General features: G+C 32.3%; 1 protein-coding gene across 3 annotated transcripts in view; it reads right to left on the minus strand.

Moving 5' to 3' along the window:
- LOC139411667 (hepatoma-derived growth factor-related protein 3-like) overlaps nt 1–12167 on the minus strand; it is a 39869-nt gene that overhangs the window by 3143 nt on the left and 24559 nt on the right. For 2 of the 3 annotated variants that reach the window (XM_071158286.1, XM_071158287.1), the window contains one exon: nt 139–270. In XM_071158286.1, coding sequence (XP_071014387.1) covers nt 139–270 — 132 coding nt within the window. The remainder of the gene's footprint in view (nt 1–138; nt 271–12167) is intronic. The other variant, XM_071158288.1, reaches the window with a different exon arrangement.

Below are 12167 nucleotides of genomic sequence, written 5' to 3' on the forward strand. Positions count from 1 at the left end.
ATATTTTCAATAAACTGAAAAGGAGAACCTATTTATTTTAAATAAATAAAACATTATTTTAAATTAAAATCCTTTCCTGATTTAACTGACTTTAATTAGAATTGTCCCCAACCCTGACATCCCCCCTGGGCGGCCCACCTTGCTGTCGGCAGTGTTCTGAATGATGCCGTTATCGGGGTCTCCCCCCTCCGATCCTCTCTTCTGATCCTCCTCTTTCTCGTCCTCCAGATCCTCCTCTCCAGACGAGATCCTGGACAGCTTGGATGACTTCTGGGGACAACACACACAGATCAGCACTATTTATTTATTCAGTGAATGCAAAAAAATGTGGTGCATGGTTTTCTCCACCCCACAGGCCATAGGGGGATTGCTTTTATGCCCCATCGCTGGAGGTTGGCGAGGCATGGGCCGTGGCCAGTTCTGAATCTATTGAGGACCACTCCTTCCTGAGGACGTTGAAACCAGGAAGTTGTTGTGTGCAGGTAGTGATGAGGTGCTTATTTGTCAGAACAGCACTCATGCAACACTAAATGGACGTGCTTTGCTAGTGGATAGCTAGAGTCCATAATACTGTATCAATAAGTATTTCATACAATTTCACAAATATGATTTGCTGTCTTGCAATATGTGGGAAACATAGAGTCTCATTGAACAATAAAGTAAGTAATTAATGAAGTTTAATGAATGCATTCATTGTCAACAGTGTGCGCAACTGGTGAACTGAAGTCAGGTGCAGGAGAGCAGAGATGAGTGAACAGGCACACTTTATTTGGCAGAATGAAAACAGTCGGACGCAACTGCGTAACGACATTCCCGCCAAAGGCAAAAGGAAATAGCGCACTCGTCACACAAATATTGAACAGCATACAATACCACGGGTTCCAAACAAGACCCGGCGAAAAACCAGCATGAAGCATCACACATGACACGTAACGAACAATTACACACACAGACATGGGGGGGAACAGAGGAATATATACACGTAGAGTGATGAGGGCATGTAAAACAGGTGTGTGGAAAAACAAGACAAAACAAATGGAAAATGAAAGGTGGAGGGGCGATGGCTAGAGGACCGGTGACGTCGACCGCCGAGCGACGCCCGAACAAGGAGATGAGCCGACTTCGGCAGGAGTCGTGACATCCATTATTCTTTGAACTGGACGATTTTTTCAATAATTTCTGGACACCAAATGTTCTGTAGGTATCTGAAAAAGTGAGCATGGCTAATGATGTTTCAACCAATCCCCTTCATCAGATCTGCTCCCTGTTAGAATGGCATAATGTATTAACATCCCTGTTAGAGTATCATAATGTATTAACATCCCTGTTAGAGTATCATAATGTATTAACATCCCTGTTAGAGTATCATAATCTATTAACATAACATCCCTGTTAGAGTATCATAATGTATTAACATCCCTGTTAGAGTATCATAATGTATTAACATCCCTGTCAGAGTATCATCATGTATTAACATCCCTGTCAGAGTATCATAATGTATTAACATCCCTGTTAGAGTATCATAATGTATTAACATAACATCCCTGATAGAGTATCATAATGTATTAACATCCCTGTTAGAGTATCATAATGTATTAACATCCCTGTTAGAGTATCATAATGTATTAATATAACATCCCTGTCAGAGTATCATAATGTATTAACATCCCTGTTAGAGTATCATAATGTATTAACATCCCTGTTAGAGTATCATAATGTATTAACATCCCTGTAAGAGTATCCTAATGTATTAACATCCCTGTCAGAGTATCATAATGTATTAACATAACATCCCTGTCAGAGTATCATATTGTATTAACATCCCTGTTAGAGTATCATATTGTATTAACATCCCTGTCAGAGTATCATCATGTATTAACATCCCTGTCAGAGTATCATCATGTATTAACATCCCTGATAGAGTATCATAATGTATTAACATCCCTGTTAGAGTATCATAATGTATTAACATCCCTGTTAGAGTATCATAATGTATTAACATAACATCCCTGTTAGAGTATCATAATGTATTAACATCCCTGTTAGAGTATCATAATGTATTAACATCCCTGTTAGAGTATCATAATGTATTAACATCCCTGTCAGAGTATCATAATGTATTAACATAACATCCCTGTCAGAGTATCATAATGTATTAACATCCCTGTTAGAGTATCATAATGTATTAACATAACATCCCTGTTAGAGTATCATAATGTATTAACATCCCTGTTAGAGTATCATAATGTATTAACATCCCTGTTAGAGTATCATAATGTATTAACATCCCTGTTAGAGTATCATAATGTATTAACATCCCTGTCAGAGTATCATAATGTATTAACATCCCTGTTAGAGTATCATAATGTATTAACATAACATCCCTGTTAGAGTATCATATTGTATTAACATCCCTGATAGAGTATCATATTGTATTAACATAACATCCCTGTCAGAGTATCATAATGTATTAACATCCCTGTCAGAGTATCATACTGTATTAACATAACATCCCTGTCAGAGTATCATAATGTATTAACATCCCTGTTAGAGTATCATACTGTATTAACATAACATCCCTGTTAGAGTATCATAATGTATTAACATCCCTGTTAGAGTATCCTAATGTATTAACATCCCTGTCAGAGTATCATAATGTATTAACATAACATCCCTGTCAGAGTATCATAATGTATTAACATCCCTGTCAGAGTATCATACTGTATTAACATAACATCCCTGTCAGAGTATCATATTGTATTAACATCCCTGTTAGAGTATCATAATGTATTAACATAACATCCCTGTTAGAGTATCATAATGTATTAACATCCCTGTTAGAGTATCATAATGTATTAACATCCCTGTTAGAGTATCATAATGTATTAACATCCATGTTAGAGTATCATACTGTATTAACATAACATCCCCGTTAGAGTATCATAATGTATTAACATAACATCCCTGTTAGAGTATCATATTGTATTAACATCCCTGATAGAGTATCATATTGTATTAACATCCCTGATAGAGTATCATATTGTATTAACATCCCTGTCAGAGTATCATAATGTATTAACATCCCTGTTAGAGTATCATAATGTATTAACATAACATCCCTGTTAGAGTATCATAATGTATTAACATAACATCCCCGTTAGAGTATCATAATGTATTAACATAACATCCCTGTTAGAGTATCATAATGTATTAACCTCCCTGATAGAGTATCATATTGTATTAACATCCCTGTTAGAGTATCATAATGTATTAACATAACATCCCTGTTAGAGTATCATATTGTATTAACATAACATCCCTGTTAGAGTATCATACTGTATTAACATAACATCCCTGTCAGAGTATCATATTGTATTAACATCCCTGTTAGAGTATCATAATGTATTAACATAACATCCCCGTTAGAGTATCATAATGTATTAACATAACATCCCTGTTAGAGTATCATAATGTATTAACATCCCCGTTAGAGTATCATAATGTATTAACATCCCTGTTAGAGTATCATAATGTATTAACATCCCTGTCAGAGTATCATATTGAATTAACATAACATCCCTGTCAGAGTATCATAATGTATTAACATCCCTGTCAGAGTATCATAATGTATTAACATCCCTGTCAGAGTATCATAATGTATTAACATTCCTGTCATAGTATCATAATGTATTAACATCCCTGATAGAGTATCATAATGCATTAACATCCCTGTCAGAGTATCATAATGTATTAACATAACATCCCCGTTAGAGTATCATAATGTATTAACATCCCTGTTAGAGTATCATAATGTATTAACATAACATCCCTGTTAGAGTATCATAATGTATTAACATCCCTGTTAGAGTATCATAATGTATTAACATCCCTGTCAGAGTATCATAATGTATTAACATCCTGTTAGAGTATCATAATGTATTAACATCCCTGTTAGAGTATCATAATGTATTAACATAACATCCCTGATAGAGTATCATAATGTATTAACATCCCTGTTAGAGTATCATAATGTATTAACATCCCTGTTAGAGTATCATAATGTATTAACATCCCTGTTAGAGTATCATAATGTATTAACATCCCTGTCAGAGTATCATAATGTATTAATATAACATCCCTGTTAGAGTATCATAATGTATTAACATCCCTGTTAGAGTATCATAATGTGTTAACATCCCTGTCAGAGTATCATAATGTATTAACATCCCTGTCAGAGTATCATAATGTATTAACATCCCTGTTAGAGTATCATAATGTATTAACATCCCTGTTAGAGTATCATAATGTATTAACATCCCTGTCAGAGTATCATAATGTATTAACATCCCTGTTAGAGTATCATAATGTATTAACATCCCTGTTAGAGTATCATAATGTATTAACATCCCTGTTAGAGTATCATAATGTGTTAACATCCCTGTCAGAGTATCATAATGTATTAACATCCCTGTCAGAGTATCATAATGTATTAACATCCCTGTTAGAGTATCATAATGTATTAACATCCCTGTTAGAGTATCATAATGTATTAACATCCCTGTCAGAGTATCATAATGTATTAACATAACATCCCTGTCAGAGTATCATATTGTATTAACATCCCTGTTAGAGTATCATAATGTATTAACATCCCTGTCAGAGTATCATAATGTATTAACATCCCTGTCAGAGTATCATAATGTATTAACATAACATCCCTGTCAGAGTATCATAATGTATTAACATCCCTGATAGAGTATCATAATGTATTAACATCCCTGTCAGAGTATCATAATGTATTAATATAACATCCCTGTTAGAGTATCATAATGTATTAACATCCCTGTTAGAGTATCATAATGTATTAACATCCCTGTTAGAGTATCATAATGTATTAACATCCCTGTCAGAGTATCATATTGTATTAACATCCCTGTTGGAGTATCATAATGTATTAACATCCCTGTCAGAGTATCATATTGTATTAACATCCCTGTCAGAGTATCATAATGTATTAACATAACATCCCTGTCAGAGTATCATAATGTATTAACATAACATCCCTGTTAGAGTATCATAATGTATTAACATCCCTGTTAGAGTATCATAATGTATTAACATCCCTGTCAGAGTATCATAATGTATTAACATCCCTGTTAGAGTATCATAATGTATTAACATCCCTGTTAGAGTATCATAATGTATTAACATAACATCCCTGATAGAGTATCATAATGTATTAACATCCCTGTTAGAGTATCATAATGTATTAACATCCCTGTTAGAGTATCATAATGTATTAACATCCCTGTTAGAGTATCATAATGTATTAACATCCCTGTTAGAGTATCATAATGTATTAACATCCCAGTCAGAGTATCATAATGTATTAATATAACATCCCTGTTAGAGTATCATAATGTATTAACATCCCTGTTAGAGTATCATAATGTATTAACATCCCTGTCAGAGTATCATAATGTATTAACATCCCTGTCAGAGTATCATAATGTATTAACATCCCTGTTAGAGTATCATAATGTATTAACATCCCTGTTAGAGTATCATAATGTATTAACATCCCTGTTAGAGTATCATAATGTATTAACATCCCTGTTAGAGTATCATAATGCATTAATATAACATCCCTGTTAGAGTATCATAATGTATTAACATAACATCCCTGTCAGAGTATCATATTGTATTAACATCCCTGTTAGAGTATCATAATGTATTAACATCCCTGTCAGAGTATCATAATGTATTAACATCCCTGTCAGAGTATCATAATGTATTAACATAACATCCCTGTCAGAGTATCATATTGTATTAACATCCCTGTTAGAGTATCATAATGTATTAACATCCCTGTTAGAGTATCATAATGTATTAACATCCCTGTTAGAGTATCATAATGTATTAACATAACATCCCTGTCAGAGTATCATATTGTATTAACATCCCTGTTAGAGAATCATAATGTATTAACATAACATCCCTGTCAGAGTATCATATTGTATTAACATCCCTGTCAGAGTATCATAATGTATTAACATAACATCCCTGTCAGAGTATCATAATGTATTAACATCCCTGTTAGAGTATCATAATGTATTAACATCCCTGTCAGAGTATCATAATGTATTAACATAACATCCCCGTTAGAGTATCATAATGTATTAACATCCCTGTTAGAGTATCATAATGTATTAACATCCCTGTCAGAGTATCATAATGTATTAACATCCCTGTTAGAGTATCATAATGTATTAACATCCCTGTTAGAGTATCAAACTGTATTAACATCCCTGTTAGAGTATCATAATGTATTAACATCCCTGTCAGAGTATCATAATGTATTAACATCCCTGTTAGAGTATCATAATGTATTAACATAACATCCCTGTCAGAGTATCATAATGTATTAACATCCCTGTTAGAGTATCATAATGTATTAACATAACATTCCTGTCATAGTATCATAATGTATTAACATCCCTGATAGAGTATCATAATGCATTAACATCCCTGTCAGAGTATCATAATGTATTAACATAACATCCCCGTTAGAGTATCATAATGTATTAACATCCCTGTTAGAGTATCATAATGTATTAACATCCCTGTTAGAGTATCATAATGTATTAACATCCCTGTCAGAGTATCATAATGTATTAACATCCCTGTTAGAGTATCATAATGTATTAACATCCCTGTTAGAGTATCATAATGTATTAACATAACATCCCTGATAGAGTATCATAATGTATTAACATCCCTGTTAGAGTATCATAATGTATTAACATCCCTGTTAGAGTATCATAATGTATTAACATCCCTGTTAGAGTATCATAATGTATTAACATCCCTGTCAGAGTATCATAATGTATTAATATAACATCCCTGTTAGAGTATCATAATGTATTAACATCCCTGTTAGAGTATCATAATGTATTAACATCCCTGTCAGAGTATCATAATGTATTAACATCCCTGTCAGAGTATCATAATGTATTAACATCCCTGTTAGAGTATCATAATGTATTAACATCCCTGTTAGAGTATCATAATGTATTAACATCCCTGTTAGAGTATCATAATGTATTAACATCCCTGTCAGAGTATCATAATGTATTAACATAACATCCCTGTCAGAGTATCATAATGTATTAACATAACATCCCTGTCAGAGTATCATATTGTATTAACATCCCTGTTAGAGTATCATAATGTATTAACATCCCTGTCAGAGTATCATAATGTATTAACATCCCTGTCAGAGTATCATAATGTATTAACATAACATCCCTGTCAGAGTATCATATTGTATTAACATCCCTGTTAGAGTATCATAATGTATTAACATCCCTGTCAGAGTATCATAATGTATTAACATCCCTGTCAGAGTATCATAATGTATTAACATAACATCCCTGTCAGAGTATCATAATGTATTAACATCCCTGATAGAGTATCATAATGTATTAACATCCCTGTCAGAGTATCATAATGTATTAACATAACATCCCCGTTAGAGTATCATAATGTATTAACATCCCTGTTAGAGTATCATAATGTATTAACATAACATCCCTGTTAGAGTATCATAATGTATTAACATCCCTGTTAGAGTATCATAATGTATTAACATCCCTGTCAGAGTATCATAATGTATTAACATCCCTGTTAGAGTATCATAATGTATTAACATCCCTGTTAGAGTATCATAATGTATTAACATAACATCCCTGATAGAGTATCATAATGTATTAACATCCCTGTTAGAGTATCATAATGTATTAACATCCCTGTTAGAGTATCATAATGTATTAACATCCCTGTCAGAGTATCATAATGTATTAATATAACATCCCTGTTAGAGTATCATAATGTATTAACATCCCTGTTAGAGTATCATAATGTATTAACATCCCTGTCAGAGTATCATAATGTATTAACATCCCTGTCAGAGTATCATAATGTATTAACATCCCTGTTAGAGTATCATAATGAATTAACATCCCTGTTAGAGTATCATAATGTATTAACATCCCTGTTAGAGTATCATAATGTATTAACATCCCTGTTAGAGTATCATAATGCATTAATATAACATCCCTGTCAGAGTATCATAATGTATTAACATAACATCCCTGTCAGAGTATCATATTGTATTAACATCCCTGTTAGAGTATCATAATGTATTAACATCCCTGTCAGAGTATCATAATGTATTAACATCCCTGTCAGAGTATCATAATGTATTAACATAACATCCCTGTCAGAGTATCATATTGTATTAACATCCCTGTTAGAGTATCATAATGTATTAACATCCCTGTCAGAGTATCATAATGTATTAACATCCCTGTCAGAGTATCATAATGTATTAACATAACATCCCTGTCAGAGTATCATAATGTATTAACATCCCTGATAGAGTATCATAATGTATTAATATAACATCCCTGTTAGAGTATCATAATGTATTAACATCCCTGTTAGAGTATCATAATGTATTAACATCCCTGTTAGAGTATCATAATGTATTAACATCCCTGTCAGAGTATCATATTGTATTAACATCCCTGTTAGAGTATCATAATGTATTAACATCCCTGTCAGAGTATCATATTGTATTAACATCCCTGTCAGAGTATCATAATGTATTAACATAACATCCCTGTCAGAGTATCATAATGTATTAACATAACATCCCTGTTAGAGTATCATAATGTATTAACATCCCTGTTAGAGTATCATAATGTATTAACATCCCTGTCAGAGTATCATAATGTATTAACATCCCTGTTAGAGTATCATAATGTATTAACATCCCTGTTAGAGTATCATAATGTATTAACATAACATCCCTGATAGAGTATCATAATGTATTAACATCCCTGTTAGAGTATCATAATGTATTAACATCCCTGTTAGAGTATCATAATGTATTAACATCCCTGTTAGAGTATCATAATGTATTAACATCCCTGTTAGAGTATCATAATGTATTAACATCCCAGTCAGAGTATCATAATGTATTAATATAACATCCCTGTTAGAGTATCATAATGTATTAACATCCCTGTTAGAGTATCATAATGTATTAACATCCCTGTCAGAGTATCATAATGTATTAACATCCCTGTCAGAGTATCATAATGTATTAACATCCCTGTTAGAGTATCATAATGTATTAACATAACATCCCTGTCAGAGTATCATATTGTATTAACATCCCTGTTAGAGTATCATAATGTATTAACATAACATCCCTGTCAGAGTATCATATTGTATTAACATCCCTGTCAGAGTATCATAATGTATTAACATAACATCCCTGTCAGAGTATCATAATGTATTAACATCCCTGTTAGAGTATCATAATGTATTAACATCCCTGTCAGAGTATCATAATGTATTAACATAACATCCCCGTTAGAGTATCATAATGTATTAACATCCCTGTTAGAGTATCATAATGTATTAACATCCCTGTCAGAGTATCATAATGTATTAACATCCCTGTTAGAGTATCATAATGTATTAACATCCCTGTTAGAGTATCATAATGTATTAACATCCCTGTTAGAGTATCATAATGTATTAACATCCCTGTCAGAGTATCATAATGTATTAACATCCCCGTTAGAGTATCATAATGTATTAACATAACATCCCTGTCAGAGTATCATAATGTATTAACATCCCTGTTAGAGTATCATAATGTATTAACATAACATCCCTGTTAGAGTATCATAATGTATTAACATCCCTGTTAGAGTATCACAATGTATTAACATCCCTGTTAGAGTATCATAATGTATTAACATCCCTGTCAGAGTATCAAAATGTATTAACATCCCTGTCAGAGTATCATAATGTATTAACATAACATCCCTGTTAGAGTATCATAATGTATTAATATAACATCCCTGTTAGAGTATCATAATGTATTAACATAACATCCCTGTCAGAGTATCATAATGTATTAACATCCCTGTCAGAGTATCATAATGTATTAACATCCCTGTTAGAGTATCATAATGTATTAACATCCCTGTTAGAGTATCATAATGTATTAACATCCCTGTCAGAGTATCATAATGTATTAACATAACATCCCTGTCTGAGTATCATAATGTATTAATATAACATCCCTGTTAGAGTATCATAATGTATTAACATCCCTGATAGAGTATCATACTGTATTAACATAACATCCCTGTTAGAGTATCATAATGTATTAACATCCCTGTTAGAGTATCATAATGTATTAACATCCCTGTTAGAGTATCATAATGTATTAACATCCCTGTCAGAGTATCATAATGTATTAATATAACATCCCTGTTAGAGTATCATAATGTATTAACATCCCTGTTAGAGTATCATAATGTATTAACATCCCTGTCAGAGTATCATAATGTATTAACATCCCTGTCAGAGTATCATAATGTATTAACATCCCTGTTAGAGTATCATAATGTATTAACATCCCTGTTAGAGTATCATAATGTATTAACATCCCTGTCAGAGTATCATAATGTATTAACATCCCTGTTAGAGTATCCTAATGTATTAACATAACATCCCTGTCAGAGTATCATATTGTATTAACATCCCTGTTAGAGTATCATAATGTATTAACATCCCTGTCAGAGTATCATAATGTATTAACATCCCTGTCAGAGTATCATAATGTATTAACATAACATCCCTGTCAGAGTATCATATTGTATTAACATCCCTGTTAGAGTATCATAATGTATTAACATCCCTGTCAGAGTATCATAATGTATTAACATCCCTGTCAGAGTATCATAATGTATTAACATAACATCCCTGTCAGAGTATCATATTGTATTAACATCCCTGTTAGAGTATCATAATGTATTAACATCCCTGTTAGAGTATCATAATGTATTAACATCCCTGTCAGAGTATCATAATGTATTAACATAACATCCCTGTCAGAGTATCATATTGTATTAACATCCCTGTTAGAGTATCATAATGTATTAACATAACATCCCCGTTAGAGTATCATAATGTATTAACATCCCTGTTAGAGTATCATAATGTATTAACATCCCTGTTAGAGTATCATAATGTATTAACATCCCTGTCAGAGTATCATAATGTATTAACATCCCTGTTAGAGTATCATAATGTATTAACATCCCTGTTAGAGTATCATAATGTATTAACATCCCTGTTAGAGTATCATAATGTAATAACATCCCTGTTAGAGTATCATAATGTATTAACATAACATCCCTGTCAGAGTATCATAATGTATTAACATCCCTGTCAGAGTATCATAATGTATTAACATCCCTGTTAGAGTATCATAATGTATTAACATCCCTGTTAGAGTATCATAATGTATTAACATCCCTGTCAGAGTATCATAATGTATTAACATCCCTGTTAGAGTATCATAATGTATTAACATCCCTGTTAGAGTATCATAATGTATTAACATCCCTGTTAGAGTATCATAATGTATTAACATAACATTCCTGTCATAGTATCATAATGTATTAACATCCCTGATAGAGTATCATAATGCATTAACATCCCTGTCAGAGTATCATAATGTATTAACATAACATCCCCGTTAGAGTATCATAATGTATTAACATCCCTGTTAGAGTATCATAATGTATTAACATAACATCCCTGTTAGAGTATCATAATGTATTAACATCCCTGTTAGAGTATCATAATGTATTAACATCCCTGTCAGAGTATCATAATGTATTAACATCCCTGTTAGAGTATCATAATGTATTAACATCCCTGTTAGAGTATCATAATGTATTAACATAACATCCCTGATAGAGTATCATAATGTATTAACATCCCTGTTAGAGTATCATAATGTATTAACATCCCTGTTAGAGTATCATAATGTATTAACATCCCTGTTAGAGTATCATAATGTATTAACATCCCTGTCAGAGTATCATAATGTATTAATATAACATCCCTGTTAGAGTATCATAATGTATTAACATCCCTGTTAGAGTATCATAATGTATTAACATCCCTGTCAGAGTATCATAATGTATTAACATCCCTGTCAGAGTATCATAATGTATTAACATCCCTGTTAGAGTATCATAATGTATTAACATCCCTGTTAGAGTATCATAATG

This window comes from Oncorhynchus clarkii, chromosome 6, assembly GCF_045791955.1.
Source record: "Oncorhynchus clarkii lewisi isolate Uvic-CL-2024 chromosome 6, UVic_Ocla_1.0, whole genome shotgun sequence".
Lineage (NCBI taxonomy): Eukaryota > Metazoa > Chordata > Actinopteri > Salmoniformes > Salmonidae > Oncorhynchus > Oncorhynchus clarkii.